At 41.1% G+C, this 27,621-nt stretch overlaps 1 protein-coding gene across 2 annotated transcripts in view; it reads right to left on the bottom strand.

Moving 5' to 3' along the window:
* The window catches only part of AACS (acetoacetyl-CoA synthetase), an 86,276-nt gene that overhangs the window by 21,057 nt on the left and 37,598 nt on the right, over nt 1–27,621 (bottom strand). For both annotated transcript variants that reach the window (XM_036740770.1, XM_036740771.1), the window contains exons 7-12: nt 20,434–20,515; nt 16,033–16,180; nt 12,481–12,561; nt 9,598–9,722; nt 751–815; nt 489–611 (exon numbers count right to left, since the gene is read on the bottom strand). In XM_036740770.1, the coding sequence (XP_036596665.1) occupies nt 489–611; nt 751–815; nt 9,598–9,722; nt 12,481–12,561; nt 16,033–16,180; nt 20,434–20,515 (624 nt within the window). The remainder of the gene's footprint in view (nt 1–488; nt 612–750; nt 816–9,597; nt 9,723–12,480; nt 12,562–16,032; nt 16,181–20,433; nt 20,516–27,621) is intronic.

Raw genomic sequence — 27,621 nt, 5'->3', positions numbered from 1 at the left:
AAAGGAATATATAAATACAGCGATTATAATGATGTGAGGAAAGTAAACATGGAAAGACAACATTTTGAGCAAAGAAAACATTCACCGTTAGTATCATATTCCTAACGTTAATGGACATATTCTACCTTTCTGTTATTAACTTTTTTCTCAGTGAATGCACGTTGTAAAGAGGTTTGTTTAGTTATTTGTTGGGAAGTAACTATTGTGTCCAAACCAAATACATCAATAAATTTTAAAACATGAAAAGCACTACTACAAATACTGCTACAAAGGCTAATGTGGAAGAGCAAGTCAACCAAGATGACTAGGAGAAATAGTCTAGAGCTAACGACAGAGATATCTTCAGCCTTGAACTATTAAGAGGAGTATTTGAGAATTAGATAAAGACTATGTCAACCTGGAATCCAAGTATTCCCTTGATCCATTCATGACCTCCCACCTCTGCTCTTTCTACCCCTTCCCCAGCACCCCAGTACTCTAAGAATTACCTGAGATAGATCCAAGGAGGACATTCCTCTTTATACATTTGTAAACATACTCATAGCTTTGGGCTTTTAAAGGGGACCCCGTAGACAGGATAGTGTGAAGAGTCTGAAGATTGTGAGTTTCCACTAAAATGAAGGATAATTAAAAGGTTACAGTTAAAACCAATTTTTTTAAAGTATCATTTATACAGAAGAAATACAGAATTAAATGTATTGCATTTCCTTGAAGGAAATATGTCACAAGAGCCTTAGATAATCTGTTTACCTGGTTTCAAGTTTCTCTCTTCGAGTACAGACAGCCACTTGGCCCCAGTTCCAAGAATTGTGATCCTAGGAGCAAGAAAACGCATGGATATGGAAAGAAAACAAGGGGAAAAAAGTTTTCACTGAGTTTGTACATTTCAAATATTAAAACTTTCTAGTACTGGTAGTTTACTTTCTTAAGTTGTTTTCTTTTTATTTAGATTTTTTATTTTTAGTTTACAACACTCAGTTCTGCATGTTTTTGAGTTCCAGATTTTCTTCCCTTCCCTCCCCTCCCCACTCCTCCCAAGATGGCATGTAGTCTGATATAGATTCTATATATACCTCTGCATTAAACTTATTTACACAATAGTCAAATTGTAAAGAAGAATTATGACCAATGGAAGGAATCATGAGAAAGAAGAAACAAACCTCCCAAAAAAGAAAAAAAAAGAGAGCAAACAGTTTGCCTCAATCTGCATTCAGACTCCGTAATTCTTTCTCTGGATGTAGCTAGCTCTTTCCAACATGAGTCCTTTGGAGCTGTCTTTGAACCTTGTATTGCTGAGAAGAGCCAAGTCTACCAAAGTTAGTCATCACAGAAGCAGTATGACTGTATATATCACTTTTCTGGGTTATATTAATGATTAGTATTAACTTATCAAGTCTTTTTTATTTTTATTTTTTTCCACTTCATAATAGTATTTTATTTTTTCCGATTACATGTAGATTGTTTTCAACATTCACTTTTATAAGATTTTGAGCTCCAAAATTTGTTCTCCCTCTCTCCCCTACTCCTTCCCCAAGACAGGAAGCAATCTGATATGGGCTATACATGTAAAATCATATTAAACATACATAAAGTCTTTCCTCATCCTAGGAAACATGTTGCCATATCTTGACATTAAGCATCTATGCTATCTTCACATCTATAGCAATTAGTTTTATCTAGACCCATCATCTGCACTTAAACAGGCTTTAAGTACAGTTACTTTACATGATCGTAAATACTTTGTTTTAAAAGAGAGAACTATAAAATTAAATGCCCTCGAACATTAATGTAAATATTTCCTCTTTTGATGAATTGGTGAGGATTGTGTGTCTACACTCCCAGATTCCTGAGTACCTGTCGCAAGAGGGGAAAGGAAGGGAGGTCTACTTGCCTGTAATTACATTGCTACTGCCACAAATTAAAACTGATAAAAACACAGCGATTTCCCTCCAAAAAAATATCATACACGAATTCATGCTTTTACCATGGATCAAATCACTTGGTCATTATCACCTTTTTCTCAAATAGCTGGAGTTGCTAACCTTCCAAAAATATTCACACTCAGTGATTAATACCTAATGCTACAGATAATCATGCATTATGCTGAAAGAATAACGAAGAAGAGAAGTAAATGATTCCCCTTTCATCTTTTTCTAATACCTTACCCACACCAAAGGAACAGTCAATAGAAATATAGACGTGAGGATTACTTTTTTCTCCATCACATAAACAATAACCCTAATGTATGTAAAAGTACTCACCCACTCTCCGTTATCCACGCCAATGCAGGGAGGTGGTGGAACAAATAAAAACACATGTGTACAAGTGCTTCCCCAACCCAACCAGGAACAAATGCTGCTGGCCAGAATGGGTGTGCTGTCTATCTTCCCTGGGCCAACACTCTCAGCTGAGTCTCAGGGTTTTCCTCGCTGTCTTCAGGACTCTCAAACCCCTCCTTCCTTTCAATTACTATTATTAGTCTTTTCCTCTGACACTTTGCAGAGCAAGTAACAGAAATCTGTCTATAGAATTTTTTTAATTTGATTTTGTTTTATTTTTGCTTGTTTTTTGGCAGGGCAATTGGGGTTAAGTGACTTGCCCAAGGTCACACAGCTAGTACATGTGTCAAGTGGCTGAGGCCGGATTTGAACTCAGGTGCTCCTGACTGCAGGGCCAGTGCTCTACTCACTGCGCCACCTGGCTGCCCCTGACCTCGTTTTATTGAGAGGAAGCATGGTCTAGTGTATAGAAAGCCAGCCCTGGAGTCAGGAAGACCTGATGTCATAGATGCTATTTGACCTTGGACAAATCAATTGCCTTTTTAGTAAAGTTCTCCAAGACTGTAAGTTGTCAGTCTCTGTTTGTTGTTGTTTTGGGGTTTTGGTGGGGCAGGGGTTACATTTTTAAGTTCCAAACTGTCTTCCTCTGTCCCTCCCCACCTGCACTAGAGAAGGCCACCATCTGACACACACATCTCTTTTCACAGGTCCTTTGTGGTTGATTTGGGTATTTATAACACCAAGAATAACCCGGTCATTCACAGTGAACAATACTGCTGTTACCACATACAATATTCTCTGCTCGTCACTCGTCATTATTTCATCGCAAGTCTTTCCATGTTGTTCTAAAACCAACCTGCTCGTCATTTCTTACAGCACAGCAGTATCCCATCACAATCATACAACCATTCCCCAACTGACGGGCATCCCCTAAATTTCCAGGTCTGTGGCAGCACAGAAGAGAGCTGCTGTACTTTAGAACACATAGGTTCTCTTCCTTTTTCCCTGATCACCTTGAGAAACAGACCCAATAATGGTATTGCTGGGTTAAGGCATAATAGGCATCTTTCCAGACTGCTCTCCAAAATGGTTACATCACTTCACAGTTCCACCAACAGGGTATTCATCTCCTAGGTTTTCCTCATCCCCTTCATTCCTGCCCCCTGTCATTTTCTCCTTCTGTCATTTTACCGTATCTGATAGGTGTGAGATGATACCTCAAAGCTATTTTAATTTACATTTCTCTAATTAACAATGATTTAGGGCAATTTTTCATATGACTATATGTAGCTTTGATTTCGTCTTCTGAAAACTGCTTATTCATGTCTTTTGAACATTTATCAATTGGGGAATGACTCATATTCCCATAAATTTGACAGAAGTTCTCTATATATTTGAAACGTGAAACTTTTATCCAAGAAACTGTCTATAAACTTTTCCCCCCAATTTTCTGCTTTCCTTCTAATCTTTTCTACACTGGTTTTGTCTGTACAAAACCTTTTTAATTTAATAGAATCAAAATAATTACAATGTTCTCTATCTCTTGTTTATTCATAAATTCTTCTCCTATCCATAAGTCTGATAGGTAACACGCTCCATGTTCTTCTAATTAAGATATCTCCTTTTATATCTAGGTCATGTATCCCTTTTGACCTTATCTTGGTAAATGATCTAAGATATTGGTCTATACCCAATTTTTGCCATATTGCTTTCCAGCTTTTTCAACAATTTTTACCAAATAGTGAATTCTTATCCCGAAAGCTTAAATTTTTACATTTGCCAAACATGCTAGTACTATATTTACTACCATGCATTGTATGTCTACTCTGTTCCACTTTTCTATTTCTTAGCCAGTACCAGATAGTTTTGATAATTACTGTCTTACAATATAGGTTAAGATCTGGTACTGCTAAATCTACTTCCTTTACACTTTTTTCATTAATTCCTTTGATATCATAACCTTCTGTTCTTCCACATGAATTTTGTTAGTATTTTTTAGCTCAATAAAATAATTTTTGGTAATTTAATTGGGATGGCATCGAATAAGTAGATTAGTTTGAGTAAAATTGTCATTTTTATTATATTGGCTCTGCCCACCCATGAACATTATTATTTCTCCAATTACTTCAATCTGACTTTATTTATATAAAAATGTGGTATGACTGTGCTTATGTAGTTCTTGGGTTTGTCTTGACAGGTGTTTTATCCTGTCTGTGGCTATTTTAAATGAAGTATCTCTTACTGTCTCTTCTTGCAGGATTTTGTTGGCAATATATAGAACTGCTGATGATTTATACGAGTTTATTTTATATCCTTCTCCTTTGCTAAAATTATTCATTATTTCAACTAGCTTTTTGGTTGAGTCTCTAGGATTTTGCAAGTATATCATTATATCATCTGCAAAAAGAGATAGTTTTATTACCTCACTGCCCATTCTGATTCCTTCAAATTCTTTTTCTACTCTTACTGCTATTGCTAGCATTTCTAATACAATACTGAATAATATTGGTGATAATGAGCATCCTTGTTTACTCTTGATATCACTGGGAAGACTTTTAACTTATCCCCATTACAAATAATGCTTGCTGAAGGTAATTCTTCTTAACATTTTAAGGAAAATTCCGTCTGTCCACAGAAATTGGGGTAGGAAATGTTTTTAAGCCTTTAGTTACCATATAGTCCAGTATACTTTCGAAGCTACCTTCAGAATTAAAGCCAAGTCTCAGTAGACATTTTGGAATATTTCACATCTTTTACATTTTCCACAGACTCAATTTAATTGAGTAGAATTAAGACTCAGCAACATGAGTAGGAGCAAAAGCAGCGGATGATGGGAGTGATCCAAAGCTGAAGCTTGGCAGGACAAGATTTTTGTCAAGATGAGGAGACAATGGATTCAAGGGAAGAGATCAGTGAGAGTTGAACCCGTTCACTGATGAATTAAGATGGGAAAGGAGTAAGAGTGTAGCAAGGAAAAGGGTGATGGCCTAGGAAAGAACTGAGAGACAGAGAGATGGAAGGTCACACTGAGGACAAAGAACAAAGTTTTGGAGCCGCAAAATAGACAAAGAGCAGTAATGACAACAAACTGTGATCAGATCAGGAAATTTCAGAGTTCATGACCATGGAAATGGTATATTCACGGGGGATGGAAAGAGCAAAATATGACCATTTCTCCGGGTATAGCTGAAATAAGGTGGAGGACCAGGTCATAGGAAATGAGAAACTGGCAGGTTAAGGTTTCTGAGGGAGTATCAATACGTATGTTGAAGTCCCCTAGTATGAGAGCAACAGTTGAGGCCAGAGACTGTAAGCCAGGCACTGAACTCACTGAGGAAATAATGTCCAGAACAATACTGGAGGTCAGCAGACAATAGCTATCAGAATTTCGATTGGGTGGTATATAAAGACTGAGTGAACCTCAAAGGAGAGGTTACTGAGGGATGATGGTAGAGAGAGAACCTGGAAGTAGCAATGGGGAGCAAGGAGCATTCTAACTCCCACCTTCCCTACAACTATTAGGGGACAGGAGGGTGGGAAGAGGTGGGGAATGAGTAGAAGTGCAGCTAATGCTAGAAAGGGAGGTCAGAGAGGCTCAGAAGGGAGTCAGGTTTCAATGAGAGCCAAAATTTGGAAGGAATGGGAAAGGAAAGGATTTAAGATGAAAGCAGGTTTGTTGCCTATAGAACATGCATTCCATAGGCTACAATGGAAGGGACTGGTAGCTTTAGAGTGGAATACTTGGGGGAGGGAGTGTAGGGATTTAAAGACATGGAAGTAAGGGAGAAGGCACCGGAGGAAAGAGAATAGGTTTGAATAATGACAGTCAGGGGTTCAAAATCATTCAGATGAGAAGGATGTGACCGGATAGGAGTTTGTTAACTACTGAAGAATGAGTTCAGGTAGGTTATCACAAGGGTGTGGTGGAACCAGCTCTAACTGGTTTGCTAAGAGATTATTACATTTTCAGTATAAGCATTTACACCTCAGAAATTGCTACAATTCAGAGAAATCTATGGATTTTTTGATTGTCTAGACTTAAGAAGGTCTGTTAAGTTAATAATACAGATCATACTTAAATGTGTGTTGCATACATTTTGTCTCAGAAAGCCTAGTTGTTAAACATTTAGCTGCTCACTCCTGTATTGCTCTTATATACACTGTCTGAGCACAAATAAGGCAGGAGATTCATGGAAGGAAGCCATCATCAGACTGGAGGCCTGGTGACTGAAGGCTAACAATGGACAAGTACAGTAGGACTGAAGGTTTATTTTCCATCCACTACCTCATCTGAGTCTCACTGCACCCCTGGTTATCAGTATCTCTAGGATGGCCTCAGGGTAATATCCTCTCAGGGCTTTAAGCAGCCTCAGAGAGGGGACCAGTGAGGGGAGCTTCCTTCCCAGCAGGCAGGCTAGGCCAGACCAGCTGAGAGGCAGAAGAAGCCTGATGGAATGGCATCTACCTGGGTTTCTTCCCCTCTTGCTGGAAGGCAGGAAACCAGACACAGAATGGTTTTCCCTTCTGTCAAATTAGGAAGAGGCCAAGTGAGGAGACTGACATGGAATGGAATGGTGTTTGTATATATTACATAGCACTTTTAATAGAGACTGGAAAGGTGTCACTAAATTAATCACCAACCAGTGTCCCAACTAAAAATGTCTTCAGAAGCCCTGCCCAGGACAGATGGTTCAGCCTTTCTGGGAAGCATACAAATTCTTTCAAGCCACAAGGGGAGCCCTCAGCAAATCACTGCTTCAACGCACTGATCACACTCTAGTAAATTACTGAAGTAATCGTTTAGTAAATGATCCCTGAGTAACTCCCAAAACGATTAACTTTCACTAAGAGAACAGCCGATTCAACCTACAGGATCTTGCCATCTCTCACTACAGCATTATGATAATGCCCAGTCACAGATGAGCAAAAGTAAGCAACTAATACAACCCAGTGCCAACCCAGTTACTAGCAAAATCCAGCAGGGCCCAGAGTGTGTCCCTAACACAAAACCATTCATCCAAATCCTCTAACACACACCATTCATCCAAATCACCCCACACCCACTGGACAATGTGTCCCAGATATTTCCCCAATAAAGAAAACAAAAATAATGTCTTTTTTTTTAAATAAAAAAACTCTTGTTAATTCCTTCAAAATCCCTGACTCTTGGTGTGATAAACTTAAAAGAAAATCTACAGTGATCAATGAGGTTTAATACCTAAATTTATCTACATTAGTTAAAGCATCATAGGAATTTCAAGGGCTCTGTTTCGAACTTCACAAGTTCTGAACAGTCATCAACCTTAGGAAGAAACAACAGTTTTAATGACTGCATTAAGTCAATGCCAGTGCTTCTCTTAGAAAGAGAGAGACAAAGCTAAAACAGAGAGCCTGTCGCTTCTTCTCCCACCTCCCCACCCCAAACTCTGCCATCAGTTACTGACAGAATGGTCATCCTATTTCACTGTTTCCTTCCCAATTAGTCTCTTACCTTCACCATGTAGACATGCATAAATTTAAATATGCCATTAATGGCACACACAAACATATCCATTTAAATACACAAGTGCAAAGATGAGCCTCCCTTGGGGCCTTGTTCTCAGCTTTGTTACTAACATGTCGAGGAGAAACATTTTCCTCCCTCTAAACATACCACCATAATTTTTCTATCTGCAGTCTGGTTTCAAAGGCTGTATATGTATAAAGAGTGAAGATCTTCCTTCAATACCAAGTTTCAAGGGATTTTATTAACCTTTCTCTGGAAACAACCTCATTAGGAAATATCCTAATAGTATGAGCCAAATGTCAGGATTTAAATATTACACCGACCAGGCAAAACTGTATTTAAATGATGAATGGACAAAGTTTAAGAGCATTCATTCTACCTTCTATTTTCTATCATGAACAGTTCAAAACTTAAATTACATTTCAGGCTCAGGTTTACTCCCAGTCTCATGAAGGTACCGGGACTCCTTATAAACTGAAAAACAATCCTTGGCCAAAGAGAAATGAAACATCACTGCTGAAATGTATTAACCAAAATAAAATCCTAAAGAATTTGGGTTAATTTTATCTAGCAAAGAAAACCCTCATAAAAAAGGATCTTTTGACATTTCCTAACAATGATGCCCTGAAAGGGAACAGAAAGGCAAATATGAGACCACTTCATTTTTCCCCACCTTGCTTCCTATAATCCACATGCACCAAAGAAATGGCCAACATCTCAGTTTATACTGGCTTGTGTCCATTCTCTAAAATCCTAACATTTTCCACCAGGAAGGAAGACCAGACCTTCTGATGTGAGGTTACCAGATGGATACCTGCAATAGTACTGCAGAGAAACAAAAATGATTTCTGGCACTGGCTCAAAGAATAGTGTTTCTTTACCAAAAGAAGCTAACGACTGTCAAACTGAATCAAAGGCAATGATTGAACCAACCCAACATCCTGCTTCTGATGAGAACCAACTTGTTATTCATGAGGAAATAGTATTGTCCTTCATAACCTAGTATCATGCCTTCATGCCAAGGTGCTTCATAAATGACTGCTGACTGATCAACCTCCCAACGTGGCCCAAATAGCTCTAGCTGCTCTCCTTTAATTCTGCATTACAACCCTATCACCCATTAACTTAGGGTCAATCAATCGGTATCTCATCTCACCACCATCGGCCCTCCCTGTACTGGCGCCCCAAACCCTTCCACACCCTCTTATCAGCTACAAGCTTGCCAATCTTTTTCCCTAAAACCTAGGGAAAAACAGAAGCCTCACTCAACCCACTAGAGACTTTTTTTGGTCCTTTTACTTGGTTTGTCCTCCTGTATAAAAGAGTATTCCTGTTCCCTTTTGTCCTCAATTTGCTACTGCTGAGCTCTAAGGAAGATCCTCTAAAATCCATTAATATCATAGGTCTGGTAAGTAAGTCTGTATTCATCCTTTTCAGATCCTTCATGACTTTTCAGAATTCAGTAATCCCTCTCCCACTCCTCTTCTTGAGTCTTCATCTTCCCAGACCGAAGAGGGCTTGGGTCATCATATTAGTCTGTTCTCATGCTGCTATCTCCTACAATCTTCCATTCCCTTCATCATTTAAACCAGCCTTCCTTGGACTGGAACTGCATACAATATTCCAAAGAGAATCAATCCCAATTTTGTACAAGGGCAGAAGGAAAATATTTTCAGTTTTGTTCCAAACGTCCTTCCCAGTGAAACCCTGAGTTCAGGTGCCTTCAGGCACATATTAAGAACAGCTGTCATTACTTTCAAAATCCTTTTCTTCAACGATAACCAACAGACATTTACCATCTTATTTACCTACCCTAATCTGTCCACCAAATCCCAGAGCACATTAGCTGTTGGGACCAAGGGAGAACCATCGTACAAGACCACAGAAGCTCCTGTTGCAAGCACAGACACCAGCCAATTCCACATCATCCAGCCAGTCTGGAAAAGACAAAAGGACCAATGTTTACACCAAGAGAAATCTCCCCATTCACTCAGCATCTTGTTTACTTGGATGGCAGCCATCTATGATGGGTCAAGAAGGCCTATTCCCTTCCACAATTAGACATTTTATACATTCAGTACAGCATGAAAGGATGTGTAGGGCACATGAACAATACCATGGCTAACTCAAAAGAATTTAAAAAGGCAACAGGGCAAGAGTCAGGACAGGCAGGGAAGAGAAGAGATCAAGAATATGGTTACTCTCCATACATAAGAGGTTAGCACTGGAAGACCAGCTCCAAGCACTACAGTTCACTTGGCAATTATTAAAGAAGTGGAGACCCACCCTTTCCCTCATTTAGTTCTAGGAATCCTCCAAATAAGGAAATGAAATACTGTGGCATAAGTCCTCAATTAAGGACAGAATCATTAAGTTTTAGCAAGGAAGGCCAGTGCTTACTAAAGGCTCTCTCCCTGATGTAATCAGACCTGAAAAGGTAAAGTAAAAGAAAGTTTGGAGAAATTCAAGCTATAAGTCAACTACACTGGTTGCCTAGAGAATTCACTACATGGGTGAGCACAACGAAAATCATAAAACCACATATCACCAGAGCATTCTACATTGCAGAGCCCTTAATTCTTCCATCTTTGGCATCAGCCGACAATGACAAACCCAGTTTTCCAAAGAAGACCAATTAAAAGTTCCCCATTCAGTATTACAGAAAGAGCAATAGGAAATTGCGTTTAGCTTGCAACTCTCATTTAAATGCTGTTATTTTTTAAAAGACCATGAAACTCATTTCATTAAAAAAAAAAATTAAAGCCCTCCCTCCACCTTGATAGCACTATACCAAAAGAAGAGCAGCGCCTGGGAGTCCTAAATAGCACCACTTCCCCTCTATTCACTGCCAATAAGACTGCAAAAAGACAAGGAAGAGGTGTCAGCACTGGCCTGGTAGAGCTGGTACCTGGCACATGGAGACGAAGCCACTTAATATGGATTACACTGTGATGCTGCAGACAGTCATCATCCCTTACAAGTGTATAGCCCTTTATAGTTGAAGGCACTTTGGAATCCATTATCTCATTTGCTAAATAGGTTATGATGGAAATAGTCTGCATGAAGATGAAACTATTCCAAACCATAAGATGCAGCTTAAATTTACCATCTGAACAAATGTCCCAGATCCACAAGCACTTCTATCAGCTGATGAAAGGCCCTATTGTTTGAAGTCATCAGGTTCCAAATGGGACAGATGAGCTGTCTCCTCCCTTTAGTGGATGGGTGCTTTTGAAAATTCAAAACCTCAAGTCCATAAAATGTTGATTTATTAAACTCAGCCTTAAAACTCTTCAGGAAAGAATGCCAAATGAGAAATCTGAATGAATAATGACATCCAGTGCTTACTATAATCCTGGTTCCAAGGGCAGATGCCAGACGACAGCTCTCCTCCGAGGTATAGGTATTCCTTGGGCCAACGTGTTTGAGCAACACATGCTATCCAAGTCTCTCCCCTCTCCTACCCTCCTACCAACACATAAGCCATCCCTAGTCTGAGACAGAACTATCCCTCTCCCCACCCCAATTCCACTCCAGGGTAAACCACACAGATCCTTCAGCCCCAGATTCTGTCCTCTAATAGAGGTCATGCCAGACAGAAGTGAGGGGCATACCTGACACATATGGGATTTCAAATAAATCATTAGAATTTTGTTACCTCATAATTTATCGTTGCCACCCCCCCCCCCCGCCATGCTATAGTAGAAAGGATACTGGACTAAAGGTCAAGACACTTATGTCCTAGTTCTGGCTTTACCTCTAACTAGCTTCTTGACCTCCAGTATGTCTCTGGGACTCTGTTTTCCCATTTGTAAACAAGGCAAGAGGACAAAATGCTTTCTAGAGTCTCTTCTAATTCAATTCAAGTATTAAGAGCTCTGTGTACAGCACTGTGGGAGCCTCTGGGGATACAAAACTGAAATAATTCTCCCTCAAAAGTCTTATATTCTGCTAGAACATTTTAGGACTCTATGTTTCTAAACCTATTCAGATTTTCAGCTTGTATTACTCTTCAGGGAAAAAAAATTCCTTATGATTACTGCTCTGCACATCCTTAAACTTACCTCTTTCAGGCTTCAACAAGTACAAGCCAAGGGTAGTTCTAATGTCTGGAATTCAATGAAAAAAAACCAGTTTGCTCTATATGTCCATCTCCATGAATTAAAAATCTCAATCAAACACCCTCTCAGTCCTGCTCTTTCCAGAATGGAGAGACCCAACCTTTACTAGATGTTCCCATGGCAGCCTTTCTATCCTATTACTTAGATAAATTATCTTTTCTTGGAATCCCATAACACATGAAGAAAGGTCTGTACATATTGGGGTCACAGTGGGCAGCAAGAACAGGATGGGATTTCGTCAACTGCAGGAGAAGACACGCTGGCAAGAATGACAAATAAGCATGTGCTGAGATTCAGGAGAAGAATCTTCCTCGTAGACTAATGATCCAAAACGGTCTGATTTTTTTTATACTGCCTCAGGGATTCTATTAATGTGCACAGTTGTAGAGAGAGAGAGAGAGAGAGAGAGAGAGAGAGAGAGAGAGAGAGAGAGAGAGAAGAAAGGGAAAACAACATGCTGAACTACTGAAGGTGTTTCCAAGTCAGAGATAAAGGGGAAAGAAAAGAGAGGAGAGTTTTATTTACATGCACACAATCCTACCTAGGCATCTGGAACAAAAACCAAAATACTTACCGTGGTATAGTACATAATGATGTCACTGCTGGTTGTGTCTCCATGAAGAATGTGTTCCTTGAGATGCTGGAGGAGGGTGCCCTACAGAAATGGGGAATAAAAACACATTCAATGGAGCTATTTTCTTTTTAAGACATCTTGGTACAAAATGTATTTCGGTAACTCAGGCACATTGCTCAAGGAAAAGAAAAGAATCCACGTCTTTTTCCACTCCAAGAAGCTTGCTTTCTGAGCCCTTGTGAAGTGATGAGTAATTTCATCATGTCATCTTGTTGCCACTGATACTGGGAAATGCTAGCGAATTGGACAGGAAAATGCCAAGGGGCTAAAACTCTCCATGTTTTCTGGTGCTGGATGGACTAATGGGCCTTGTGTGGAACCTGCCAACCGCAGGCTGAAAATAAAAATGATAGAGAAGAGTGTACAATAAAGACGGGGCCCCCAGTGTAAGCAGCATATGCTTTTGGGAACAAATACTAAATGAAACTGTGCAAATCATGATCCCCTTTCCAAGTGAACGGGGCTGGCCTGGATATGGCAATGCCATCGATGCGACAAATGGCACAACACTGCCACCTACTCGTCATCTGTCTACTTAGCAGACCAGAAGTCAGAGCTCAGGACTCTTAGCCACGGGCCTAAAATGAAACGACTGATTTGTGGCCAAGTCACTCTTCCGCTGAATTTTAACTCTCATTTCTATGAAATGTCATGATTGGGGAGGGGGGAGGATGACAGATGGATCAGACTTCTTATAGACTATAACTATCTGCAAGTAGGGATGTTTCACTCTTTAAATTTGTATTCCCAATGCCCCGCACAGTGCCTGGCATGTAGTAGGCACTTAATAAATGCTCAGTGATTAGGAAAAACAGAACAGACTCTAAAGGGCAAAAGGGAGCTGCTCTTCTATAAATAGCATCCATTCTTTGGCTCAGAGTTTTTATAAAACTAGGTAATGAGCACTTGGTTCTAAGGCAGAATGAAATAAAAACAGAAATGCATGCTGAAAGAAACGAAGGGCCACCATGGGCCTTGAGAAATCTCCCTGTACTTTGGGGCCCAGTCCATCTCAGACACCTCCAAAAATTTAAGTCTCCCATGCAGCAAAAGGGCCTTGTCCTAAGGCAGCTCCATCCTCTGAGGAGGACGGCACAGACCCCTGCCCTGTGGATGGTGCCCACCTGTCTGATAATCGGCCTAACAAGAAGGAGTGCTGGCAAAGGTCATGCCAGCATGATCTCCTCTGATCCTCACAACAGCCTATGGGGCATCTACCACAGGTATATTATAAGCCCTTTACCAATGAGGAAAACAAGGTGGTTTACTGCCTGGCTCCAAGTCACTGGCCCAGCCCTCTGCTGAACCTCACAAGCGATGCCCCTCCCACCTCACCACACTGCCTCTCCTAGAAGAAGGTGAGAGCGCAGGAAGGAGATTGCCCAGAACAAGCGGCTGGACCTCAGTCAGTCTGGTCTGCAGAAACATAGCTGTGACCCAAAGCCTAGCTACCTACAAGGGCCTTGCTCTCTCTCCTTTATTCTTGAAGTCAACACTTCAGGGTTTACCAATAGGCCTCAGGAACCTCACAACAAAAAAAGGGAAGAGGAAGGGAGGGACAAAAAAATACAAAAAGAAAGATTTCTTTACAAATATTAAAAAAAAACCATCAACTAGTGAGCTGCTATCTGACTAACATAATCCCAACACCAATACAGAGAATTACTAAAAGGAAAGTAAATTCTCAAATGTGCAAAAAAGGATACCTGCTGACAGTAACCATTCCCCTTCTCTCTTTTTGACTTGTTGCTAAAAACTAACATTCAAGTACTATTTTTCTAATAGTGCGAGAGGATGAACCACTTGAGCCTCTGCTAACTGACTAATCCTTCCCTTCAAAACTATTAAAAGTTAGCCCACAAACCAGTTTCCATTAAAACATATAAGGATCAGAGAAAAATGGTTTGTTCATCCCTCCCTCTCTTCTCCTTCCCCTACTCCACTGGACTTGAATAGCAAGAAGGTTTAAAAGAGGTAGCAAAGCCCAAGTATAAGAGCTGTCTTCAAAGAGGGTAGATTACAATTGAAGAAGTTTAACTTTTATAAAACAAATCGGATTTTGAAGCATTACTTAAGTGAGCCCTGTAGCACAGCATATGCTAAATAAACAATCACCCTTCATTTCTCTTCTCTGTAAATTATGGATTTTTTAATATCAGGTTTGCTTAAAGGAGGATACTCATGGAAACTCACACTCTCTCTCCATTGCCACAAAATGGTGAATGCATCTAATAAAGAAAACAGGATTTTGTTTCTCCTATAGACAGTTCTCTGTTTTAAACTTAGGATTTCGAATAAAAGGCTTTCAGATACTTCTCCGTACATTCAAATGCCTTTCTTGCAGTGAGCTGGGCCTCAGGCAGGATTCAGAATAAGTTTCAAGCAGGACAAACAAAGCAGATTTCTAAGATCTTTTAGGCGTAAGGGAATGCAAAGGAAGACTTCAGTAACCATACTACTCCCTATAAAACGGGGAACTGTAAGCTGTTTGGCCAACAGAGTTTATTTCTGCTGCTGCTTTTCTATCTAGTTTAAATGGTTACACTTTAAAAAGGATCAGTTGGTGCCTCCTTTCCTAGAAATTTGAATGTTTATATTAAAATGAAAAAACTCCTGATTTTTTTTCTCAAAATATGCCAGACCAAATAACTTTACAATCAAACCAAATTATATATAATACAGTTTTATGTTCCTAAACTAACAAAGTGACCCTAGAACTAGACAGTGCTAAAGTGTGATAATGTATTTATTTCCATTTGCTCCCAAATTTTCTTCATTTCCTATCTGTCTCCTAAACTTTGGGGAATGGAGAGGCAGCACAGTAGAGTAATAAGAGTAAGGAACACTTTGGAATCCAAATGATTTCAGCAGGACTCCTACCTCTGACATCTATTAGCAAGCCCCGAACCTCGGTGACTCTTGGCTTCCTCATCTGTGAGATAAGGATAATAATCTCTACCTCACAGACCAAAGGAGCTTCTGTCTGTAAAACACTTTGTAAACTGTGAGGCACTAAAAGAAACATCAGCTCTTGTGATGGCGATGAAGACTGGCAAGTGTTTTCTTTCCCTGCTTCTTCAGGAAAGCAATGCTTCAAGAGGGAACAATGAGGAGTGGTCTACTTTACACTAGGGTAAAAATGATTTCTGGGCCCCTGAAGTCACTGGTGAGGTCCACAAATGCATGCAAGAAAAAGGAGGCATTCATTAGAAGTATAAACACCGTACAGGCAGCACATCCCAACTGGATTTTGGTAGCAGAGTAATTTGCATTTTGAAAAAAACACTTGGGTGTCCATCAGTGTTATTTCTCCTGATGCCCAATGCCCGATACTCATGACGGTTTTGACACTAGCAGCTGCCAGACTGTTAGAAGCACCCCTTAAACTGTTATCCTCCATCTCTTCATTCATAAAGTTAGGGTTTTCAACACTCCTCTAAAGCAACACAAACTGTGAACAGTACCCCTCCAAGCCATGGAAGGAGAACCTACCCCAGCAGAATGCACCATGCACTTGGGAGCTCCAGTGGTGCCAGAGGAAAACATAATAAAGAGGGGGTGGCTGAAAGGCAGCTGCTCAAACTCCAACTGGGGGGCCTGGTCTCCTTTCCCAGCTCCAAGGAAGTCATCTAGAAATATGCTGCAGACAGATACAGAAAACGAAGTTGTTAAAGATCACCCAGGGTTTTCTGAAATGTGGCACACAACCCTGAGGGCCACCTGAGAAATGGTCCTTGCTTGCAATGCAATGGAACCCGATCTTTCCAGAAGAACAAAATACCACTGGAAGCTAGAAAATACACAGTTAAACTTCACTAATTTTATCCTAATTAAGAAAAGTTCATTTAAATTAATAACAGCTTTTCATTTTGGAGTTCAAAAGAAACATGGTTATTAGCGCTTTACCAGTCACAGGGTCAATGTACAGGGCCAAGACTCTTTAGCAAAGCTTACTCTATTTCGGGAGTGCAGGTGATTTCCTACAATCCTTCTCTGCCTAAGGTTTTCAAGACTTGCTATAAGCTCAAAAAGTCCATCGCCTGGTGGCCATTTTCCTGGTCAAGAGCCTTCCTGCACTTAGCCGGGCTAAGTTAGCTGCTGGGCTTGCCCCTGAAGACCGTCTGGTGCAAAGGAGGGCAATGAAGCCCTGAAGCTGGACCTTAGGACATGTTAGAGAATTTTATAAATGCTTTAATAAACTCAGCAAATAAAAATCATTTGTAATTATCACATTCATTTTTGCATGCCATCACTGTCAAAGGGGCTTCTTCAAATAAGTGTGCTAACTTTCCTCTTAAAGAGGCTAATCCCTGTTTTCACTAATTATCTGATTTGGGCAGTGAGGTGTTGCAGTGGATAGAGCAAAGGGCATGGAGTCAGGAAGACCTGAGTTCAAATACAATCCCCAGACACTTACTAGCTGTATGACCCTGGCAAGTCACTTAACCTCTGTTTACCTTAATTTCCTCCTCTGTGAAATGGGGATAATAACAGCACCTGCTTCTCAGGACTGCTGTGAGGATTAAATGAGATACTAATCATTTTAAAGAGTTCAGCACAGTGCCTGACACCTAATGAGCACTACACAATTATTATTTTGATTATTATTGCAAACTCCTCCTTCCCCAAAAGTTGGGCAAAGACAGCCCAGAAGGTCTAAACTATTGAATGTGCCATGGTTGGGAGAGTTTAAGAGAGCTATCTAGAGCACTGGGTTCAGGGACTTGCCCAGGGGGCACCCCAGCCAGTATGTGTCAGAGGCAGGATTTGAACCTGTTTCCACGGCTCCGAGGCCATCTCTATCCACTAGGCCACACTGCCTCTGAGTGGCTGCGTTCAAATTAATTCACTCTTACTGTATTATAGGGGGTATGCCACTTGTCTGCAAGTTCAAGAACCAATCGATGACTTTCACTGTGACCAATGCATACTTCTGTGTGCCTCACACCCAGTAAGAAGCAAATGCCGCAGGCTGCTCCCCAAGAATGAAGGGCCAAGAGATAAAACCTCATGGAAGTTTGCAGGTGCCCATCTCAAAGGCCTCCTCCCTGAGTTACGACAGACCATGAGTTGTGGGGCCACAGAAAAAGGCAAGGCCCACTGAAGTGCCTTTTTTCTATCTTGAGATTAAGAGAAACACAGGCTAGGGAATCACACTGGAAGAAACCGTAAAGATAAATAAGCTTATCCAATTCCCTCATTTGACATGTAAGTAAGCTGAGGCCCAGAGTGGTAAAGTGAATTGTTCCAGAGCAGACTGTTATTAGGTGACAGAGCTGAGACTCTCCAAAGAGCCCACCCAAAAGCCTGACTCCCTATCCCTCACCCTCTGTCCACAAATGTAATTTTCTACCTGTCGCTGGAAAGAAAAGTTCAGCCTAAAGACACTTGCTAAGGATGACAATGTCGCCATGAAAGCACAGCATTTCATCAGTCAGCCAACAAGCCTTTCTCCAGCATTTCCACTGCACCAGGCACTGGGCTCAGGGCCATGTTGTACTTTCTGACATTGGAAGGCATCCTTAAGGACACTGGAGACTGACCATGGGGAGCTCTGAGGGTTTAGAAAGTGCATGAAAAGAAGGTCTCTCCACACACAGTGTCCCTAAAGTCTGGACACATAGGAAAATTGACCGCAATGTGGAGTTATTGCATCGAGTTTATGCGAATCTTGCAAAGCGCATCAACCTTTGCATCACAAATGATGGAAATCATACTGAAGATGTTATTTGTTAATATTCCAAATAAATAAAATGTGGTTGAAAATTTCATTCATTTCATTTCTTGAAAATATGCATTTTTGCCTGTGTCCAGACTTTGGGAACACCCTGTAGTAAATAAACACCCCACACTACTTACAAGTATCAATAACATTATTCACTACTGGCTTTTGCAGCCAACAAAAGGCTTTTTTGTACCTCCACTCCTATAGGAATTCCATTTATATAAATGTTTAATCCAACAGGTACTTGACAAAAAGAAAGCCTTTTCTTTCAAATGAGCGAGAAGTCAAACCAAATTGCTGCCACTTTTGTTGCTTTACTAAAACTCAGAGGATTTTTTTTTTGCCCCAGTGCAGTCACTGTATCTGTGTATAGTGTTTTTAGTTTACCTGGGGCATCCAGAAATCCAAAGATAAATAGTACTGGCAAATGAATTGCAAGGGTGTAATGAGGGAAGCTTCTTGTATTGTACAAAGCTAAATGAAGTGGATAATGCAGCCCAGCCAATGTTCTCCATTACTGATAAACACATTCTGAATTCAAGAGATGCCCAACTTTGGGTCAGACATTTCAAAACTGTATACTCAGACAGCTTTCTACAAGGCAGAATCATAACACCAATTCTAATTCCCTGTCTAGAGGTACTAAAAATAGGGTATCAGAGCCAGAAAACTCTTCAGATTGTAGAAGAACCAGAGAGATAATTTCCAACTCTGACATGCTAACTTCCTGTCCCTCACACCCAATTCACAGATAAGTAAGCTGAGACTCAAAGAGACAAAATAACTTGGTAACAGTTACAATGAGTTTGTAGCAGAGCCAAGACTAGAACCCTGAGATCCTCACACCCTATCCAGTCAGGACACCAATTAAAAAAAGAGGAAAAAGCCTCAGTGACATGGAGCCATCAAGCTGACTCCTGTTTTCAGGTGAATTAGCTTCCTTATGTCTACAGACTCTCCACCATGGATGAAGTTCAAGTTCCAACTCTGTAGCACAGCCCAGTTTGATATGGCTTCTGGTGACCCTCACTACATCCACTGCTATAAGAATCAATCAGCACCTGCAGCTGACCAATCAATGTGCTGGTTCCTTGGCCTGCCCACCCTCCTTTCTTCTGTTCCAACACATCTTCCTTTGTCTGTCTATACAAACCCTCACCAGAACTCAGAGCACATCTAGGCCTAGTCCTCCTCCATAAAGCCTTCCTGGACCACTGCGCTCTCCCCCACCTCCTGGAGTCCTCATTGTATCTTACCCAAGATGACTCCATAATTGTTCAAGACAGGTCACAGAGTGCACTGGAAAGAGTACTGGATTGGAGGTCAGAGACCCTGGGTTCCAATCCCAGCTCTGTCACTTATCAGCCATGTAAGATGGCTCAGTCCTTCCCTTCTCTGGGCCTCATCATAAAGGGGGCCTGGAGAGATGATCTCTCCTGTCTAGTGACTGTTCCATTCCTGTCTGGGCCCTGCTCCTGACTCTATGGACTTCGTGCTCCAATCAGTCCCCAACAGCCTTCTCACTCTAGCCTGTCCCTCTCCCCCTGTAGCCTTGTGGCCCCTTCCTCTAGCTGGTCACAGCCTCCAGAACTTCCCTTTGAAAGAAAGGCCCAGGCCAGCTATGTTTCCTCCTTCCCACCTCTCCAGGCCCTGTTCCTAACTCTCCAGACTTCTTGTACACAATCTCCCACTTTTCAAACATGCACCCCACTCCACCCCCCATGTCCCCTGCTTTTCAGCTCCCTTTCATGAGTTTTCTTCCCCACTAGAATATAAGCTCCTTGAGCGCAGGAACTATCTGCTTATACTTGTATTCCCAGGACTTGGCAGCATTTGACACAAAGTTAGCTCTTAAAAAACGTCTGATGACTTGATTTTTTATCACAGAGCCCTTTAGTAGCCTAAGGAAAACTGTAAACCCTTCTCAGAATAGTTTTAAATAAAATTTAATTCATAATTGAAGGAACCAGTAAATTTCAATTAGAAGTTAGTAAAAATAAAGATGTAGTTTTTCCCCATCCAAGGTCATGGGTTTACTGAATCTATCCACACAAGGATCCCAGCTAAGAAGCCCAGTCCTAAGGTCTCTATTCTCATAGAGATCTATTTTACCTATGGGAACAAATATAGATTCTACTGTATCAGGGCAGACTGAAGCATCAGCATACCTATGAGGAATCTTCGAAATGTCAATCTTCTCACTGGAGCCCACATATGGGATCACCACCACTTTTTTCAAGTCAGGAAGCCCTAAGAAAGGTGGGAAAAACAGAACAATACGATAATTTCCTCTCCGTCTCTGGTTTCAGAAGAAGACCGTACAGTGAAAGGGGCTAGAGAAGAAGGCCTCTGTTAAACGCAGAAGAGGAAATTGTGAAGGCAATTCGGAGAGCTCTGAAACTGCCCAGAAAGCCAGAGTTTGAACCTGGTAAAAAGAAACTGGGGAGAACAAAATGACAAGCTTAAGAAGAACACTCAACCTGAAGGAGGAGAAAGCTAAGAGAAGGCCCTAAGAAGGAGGAAGAGAAACAAAAGAAAAAGAGGAAATGTCAAGCGCTGAAACAGGGAAGAGGTTACTGAGATAAGGAAAAGCATATTGGATTTAGGGGTCCTGTTATTAAATGATGTTGAAGAGGCTCTCTCACAATCACGTTAACATGGTGCTGATGATGCAAGTGCCCAAGTGGTTTGAAAAACATACAAATTCAAAAACATACCAAAAAACCATAAAAAATACAAATTGAGGTTTTATCTGAAGATGAGGGAGCTGGATGCTTTGAAGAGACATCAGCAGCCTGTCCTCCAAAGAGCAACAGAGTCACAGATGCTAGCAGGGGAGATACCGGGTCTGAGGAAGAAGGAAGAATAATGGCAGCTCCCTGACAGGGACACTGAGGCACGTGCCTGTTGGGTCTTGCATCCAAAATGCGACAGAGAATTCCACAAGACTTACCAAATGTGTGGCAGTTCCCTACTTCTGGTGAGTTAAGTAGGAGGCACAGGCGGTACTTAGTGCCAGAGGGGAAATATTGCATGGAATTATGGAACCTGGGGCAAGACCCTGACCCCACTTAGGGGCACACACATTTTCCTCACTGCTGTCCGTGCAAGCCAAGGGATGCAGAAGCAAAAAGCAGACCGGGCTAAGAAGATGCCTGAGGATAGGATCTGGATTTCTAGTCCATGGCCTAAAACACAGGAATGACAGAACCCTTGTAGTACATGGGACAAGGATGATTCAGAAGAACCTCCAAGGGACTTCAGAATGAAAAGAAGAAAGTGCATGTGTACCTGCCAAGCTAACACCACAGAGCACAAAAGAACAGTAGGAGAAACATCCAGAAGACCACAAGAGACAAGCTGAAGAAAGGCATCTGGTACCCACAAACCTCTACGTCCAAGTGTACAGAGGACAGTACCGAAACAGTGAAGCCAGGCCTGAATGCCAGGGGCAAATCTGACCTCCCAAGTCTCAGCAAGACTAAAGACAATACCCACGATGTGACCGTGACTCTGGACAAGGTGCAGCTTATTCCAGAGAAGCAGGGCAGGTGACAGGAGACCAAGATAGGTGAAGGAGGGGCAGCTAGGTGGCACAGTGAGTAGAGCACTGGCCCTGGAGTCAAGAGGACCTGAGTTCAAAATCAGCCTCAGACACTTGACACACTTACTAGCTGTGTGACCTTGGGCAAGTCACTTAACCCCAATTGCCCTGCCTTCCCCACCCCAAGAAAAAAAAGATAGGTGAAGGAGATCTGCTCAAGTGAGGGGTTCAAGAAGCCCTGAGGAGACTCTAGGAGAGATCACTGAGGTGAAGATCAAGGCAGAGACAAAGAAGAGGGTATACTATATGGACAGACTGTCTGGACTTAAGGAGGAAACAGATGTGTTCTAGACACAGATCCCAAGCTTAGCACCCACATGACAGGAATTTAAATTATTTCGGTATCACTTAAAGCTCTAGCTCTGCCAAAAGCAAAACAGATAATAACTAATTGATTTGTATCTCACGGTAATTTCCTCTTTAAAGAAAAGGAACCAAGAAAAGAAAATAACATTCTGGATCTGATTCTCATCTAATGGAAGAATTACTTCCGGTGGAAATGGCTGGAACCTGTACATTCCAAGGGGGAGAAGCTTATTTTCTTCCACAATCTATGCCAGAAAAATAGAAAAAAGTCAAGCATAATGTAACATATCCCCTAGATTCTGGGAGAACAGACTTCAAAGGGTTCTGAGAAAAGATTGATAGGATTCCAACAACTAAAATTACACTGTACATGCCAGTCCAAGAGTGATGGGAAGACCGGAAGGGCCAAAAGATGAAATTCTGAAGACCCAAAGAGAAAGAACCCTGATGTGAAGGAAAAAGGGGAGTTGCCTGAAACAACAGGAAAGTAACCCACCAACTTAGATTTTTAAAAGAAGATGGAAGCCAGAGCAGGTAGCAGAAGATGAATACAAAAGCATAGCAGAGTTCTGTAGGAATACTGTCAGGAGAGAAAAGGTAAGAAAAGGGGTTTTAAAGCTATATTGGATATTATTGTATGATGATCAACTGTGAATGACTTAGCTATTCTCAGCAATACAATGATCCAAGACAATTCCAAAAAACTTATGATGAAAAACACTATCCACCTCCAGAGAAAGAACTGATGGAATCTGAATGTAGGTTGAAGCATACTTTTTTTTACTTAATTTTTCTTGGGTTTTTTTTTTTGGTCTGTGTTTTCTTTTGCAACACGGCTAATATGGAAATACACTTTGCATGGCCTCTCATATATAAACTATATCAAATTCCTTGCCTTCTCAAGGAGGGGGAGGAGAGGGAGGGAGATAATTTAGAACTCAAATTTTTAAAATATTAATGTTAAAAATCGTTATTACGTATAATTGGAAAAAATAAAACAAAAACATTTTTAAAATAAATAAATAAAGCTATATTGGAGGAAAGAGGCATATCACAGAAGGGATAAGGACCATTGTTTGAGATGAATGAGACAATGTTAACTGACTAAAGAGAGAAAGTAGAGCTGCTAAATTCACAGTCTGCTTTTTCCTCAACCAGGAAAATGAACCTCTGGACCTGAACAGAGAGAATAAAAATGGCTAATAAGAGAGCTGATAACCAATATAAGTAAGGAAATAAATAAGGCTTACCTAGCTACCACTGATGAATTTTAGTCAATTGCCCAGATGAACTCTATCCTCGAATGATGAAAGTACTGGCACACGTGACAGCTGAGCCACTAGCAGCAAGGTATGAAAATCATGGAGAATAAGAGAAGATCCACAGGAATGGAAAAGAGCAAAGTTGTACAAAATTTTTAAAAGGTAAAGAGAATGGAAGCTACAAACTATAGGATAGACTTCAACTCCTGGAAAAATTCTAGGAAGTATTATAAAAGATGGTTAGTAAGCAGATCACCAAGGGCCAGGCATGAGGAACATGAGGAACAAGTCATTCATCCTTTCTGAGGAGGTCACTGAGCCCCTAGACAAGGGGGAGGGTGTCTCTACAGTTTACCTACATTTCAGAAAAGCACTTGACAGTCTCTTCTGCTATTTGTAACAACAATGCTGCTTGCAGCTGCTGTGGAGGTGTAAGGCCAATAACACCAGCACACAGGAGGGCTGCTAGCACAGGTTCTTTGATCTGCTTTTCTAAGTAAAGCAACTTTAAGGGGTTAACAATCTTACTTTAATTAAACATACATATATCATTCAGAGGAAAAGGTCAGCACCCTGAACTTCAAAGAAAACATAAATAGAAATTACAAGCAGAAATTATATAAACAGAGAAAATAACACAAATCAGCAGACAGCGCTTCTGTCTGTCCATAGTGATACATTCATAGTTACCAGAGAGAGAAGCACCAAAATCTGGGTTTTCAAAGCTGGGGGGGGGGGGGGGGCCGCATCTTTAACAGCTACCCAGAGTCTCATCTGGCCAAACCACATGAACACTCTTCCAATGAGTGAGCCGGTCAGCCCACAGAGGGCATCACAACCATGTGACTCAAACTCATGTAACTTAGGCTTTCTTGTAACTTAAGCAGGTCATCAAAGACTCTTGATTCAAACAAAGGCAAGACTCAATCACAGGCACTTGAATGCCTTAGTGCTGAGAAGCACTCCAAAAGAAAAAACAGCAAAAAGTCTCACTTTGTTTGCCATTACACTATTCCATAGTAAAGCCAGAGATACATGGACTAGACAAGAAAAGATGAGTTCAGAACCAGCAAGATGGCCAGACTCAACAAGTCATCATGAATGGTTCTGGGTCAGTTTGGAAGGCAGTTTCCAAGAGTCCTGAGAATTCTGCACAGTCTTGAGCTGTTTAACATTTGTATTAACAACCTGGAAAAAGGTGTAAATGGCATTCTTGCTGGATATACAGGTGACCTTAAGCTGAAAGGGATGGAAGAGAGAGATGGCCATGTCAGGATTCCAAAGAATAATCGCAGGCTATCCATCCACAGGAATGGACTGAGTCAGATAGCATGTAGTAGAGGATAAACCTAAGGTCTGACACTTGGGTTCAACAAAGAGATTTAGTAAGTATCAGACGAAGAGAGTAGGTTAGACAGGAAGTTAGTCTGGAAAAAATCTGAAGTTTCCAGGGAACTAAAAGCTTCCAATGAGTGAACTGTATAACAGAGAAGCCAAAAAACTGTAATAATAATAATAATATTAACAGTAGTTGTTGTAGTAGTAGCTAGCATTTATATAAGTGCTTTAAGTTTGCAAAACACTACATGCTATTTCATTTGAGGCTCAAAACCCTGGAAGGTAAATGTTAATATTATCTCCATTTTGCCACAGGGAAAACTGAGGCAGAAAGTGGTTGAATGACAGAATCTAAACTCAGGTTTTCCTGACTCCAAGTCCAGTTCTCTATCTATCCACTATGCACCTTCTTGAGCTTTATTAAGAGGCAAACTAGCAGGAATAAGGAGATGACAGTCCCACTGTACTTCACCTTTGTCAGGCCACATCTGAAGCATTCTATAAGGTCAAGACCTCCACATTTTACGAAGGAACTGATAAGCATCCAGAGGAAGGCAATCAGGCTGGTGAAAGACCTCAAGTTCATGGTATATGAGGACAAGTTGGGAGAAATGGAGATGTTTAGCCTGAAGAGGAGAAGACTTAGCGGGGTACTGGCATCTATCTTTCAATATTCAAGGGCTATCATTTGGAAGATAGATTAAACTTGTTTGATCCCAATGGGGACAATGAGAAGCATGAGTGGAGGGGGGCAGAGCCAAGATGGCAGCTGGAAAGCAGGGACTTGCGAGCCCTCCCATCCAGGTCCCTCCAAACACCTATAAAAAATGGCTCCAAACAAATTCTAGAACTGCAGAACCCATGAAATAGCAGAGGGAAGCAGGGCTCCAGCCCAGGACAGCCTGAATGGTCGTGGGGTAAGGTCTATCACACAGGTCTGGGGAGCGGAACAGAGCAGAGCCCAGCGTGGGCAGCAGCAGGACCAACCAGACCAGGAGCCAGGTGAAACAGGCCCTAGCACCCTGAATCAGTGAGCTGTGGCAGTTACCAGACTTCTCAACCCACAAACACCAAACACAACATAGACCATTAGTGGGAGAAAGCTGCTGGGACAGAGTGAAAGGAGTTCATGGCTTGGCCACTGCCCCAGGGGCAGTGGGGGTGATGCAGCTACAGAACTACAGCTGCAGTTGCTTCAGGCCCCAGGCCCACCTGGTGGGAGGAATTAAGTGGCGGATCTGAGTGGGAGTGCAGAGCCAGCTTAGATCTGAGTCCAGTCTGGGTTGGCGGTTCTTGGGGGAGGAGTAGTGCTGGTGTGTCAGAGTTTACTATGTACCTCTGAAAACAACAACACAGCCCCTCAACCTTGGGACAAAGTACTCTATACTCTACAAGCAGTCAGACACCGACGAAAAACTCAAGGGTCAAGTAAGTTGGCTGGGAAAATGGCCAGGCAGCAAAAACGGACTCAGATTCAGACTCAGACTTTTGAATCTTTCTTTGGTGACAAAGAAGACCAAAACATACAGCCAGAAGAAGTCAACAAAGTCATAGAGCCTACAACCAAAGCCTCCAAGAAAAACATGAACTGGTCTCAGGCCATGGAAGAGCTCAAAAAGGATTTGTAAAAGCAAGTTAGAGAAGTAGAGGAAAAATTGGGAAGAGAAATGAGAGTGATGTGAGAAAACCCTGCAAAACAAGTCAAGGACTGGCTAAAGGAGACCCAAAAAAATACTGAAGAAAATAACACCTTAAAAATAGACTAACTCAAATGGCAAAAGAGCTCCAAAAAGCCAATGAGGAGAAGAATGCCCTGAAAGGCAGAATTAGCCAAATGGAAAAGGAGGTCCAAAAGACCACTGAAGAAAATACTACCTTAAAAATTAGATTGGAGCAAGTGGAAGCTAGTCTCTTTATGAGAAATCAAGATACTATAAAACAGAACCAAAGGAATGAAAAAGTGGAAGACAATGTGAAATATCTCATTGGAAAAACCACTGATCTGGAAAACAGAGCCAGGAGAGATAATTTAAAAATTATTGGACTACCTGAAAGCCATGATCAAAAAAAGAGCCTAGATATCATCTTTCAAGAAGTTATCAAGGAGAACTGCCCTGATATTTTAGAGCCAGAGGGTAAAACAGAAATTGAAAGAATCCACAGATTACCTCCTGAAAAAGATCCCAAAAAGAAAACTCCTAGGAATATTGTAGCCAAATTCCAGAGCTCCCAGATCAAGGAGAAAATACTGCAAGCAGCCAGAAAGAAACAATTTGAGTATTATGGAAACGCAATCAGGATAACACAAGATCTAGCAGCTTCTACAGTAAGGGATTGAAGGGCTTGGAATGATATTCTGGAGGTCAATGGAGCTAGGATTAAAACCAAGAATCACCTACTCAGCAAAACTGAGTATCATGCTCCAAAGCAAAATATGAATTTTCAATAAAATAGAGGACTTTCAAGCTTTCTCAGTGAAAAGACCAGAGCTGAACAGAAAATTTGACTTTCAAACACAAGAATCAAGAGAAACATGAAAAGGTAAACAAGAAAGAGAAATCATAAGGGACTTACTAAAGTTGAACTGTTTTGTTTACATTCCTACATGGAAAGATGATGTGTATAATACACGTGACCTCAGTATTAGGGTAGCTGAAGGGAATACATATATGCATGTGCGTGTGTGTGTGTGTGTGTGTGTGTGTGTGTGTGTGTGAGTGTGTGTATATATATGTATAGACAGAGGGCGCAGGGTGAGTTGAATATGAAGGGATGATATCTAAAAAAAAAAAATCAAATTAAGGGATGAGAGAGGAATATATTGAGAGAGGGAGAAAGGGAGAGAT

The sequence above is a fragment of the Trichosurus vulpecula genome, chromosome 1 (assembly GCF_011100635.1).
Source record: "Trichosurus vulpecula isolate mTriVul1 chromosome 1, mTriVul1.pri, whole genome shotgun sequence".
In the NCBI taxonomy this organism is placed as follows: domain Eukaryota; kingdom Metazoa; phylum Chordata; class Mammalia; order Diprotodontia; family Phalangeridae; genus Trichosurus; species Trichosurus vulpecula.
Note: the sequence above shows the minus strand (reverse complement) of the source record. Positions and strands in the feature narration are given on the sequence as shown.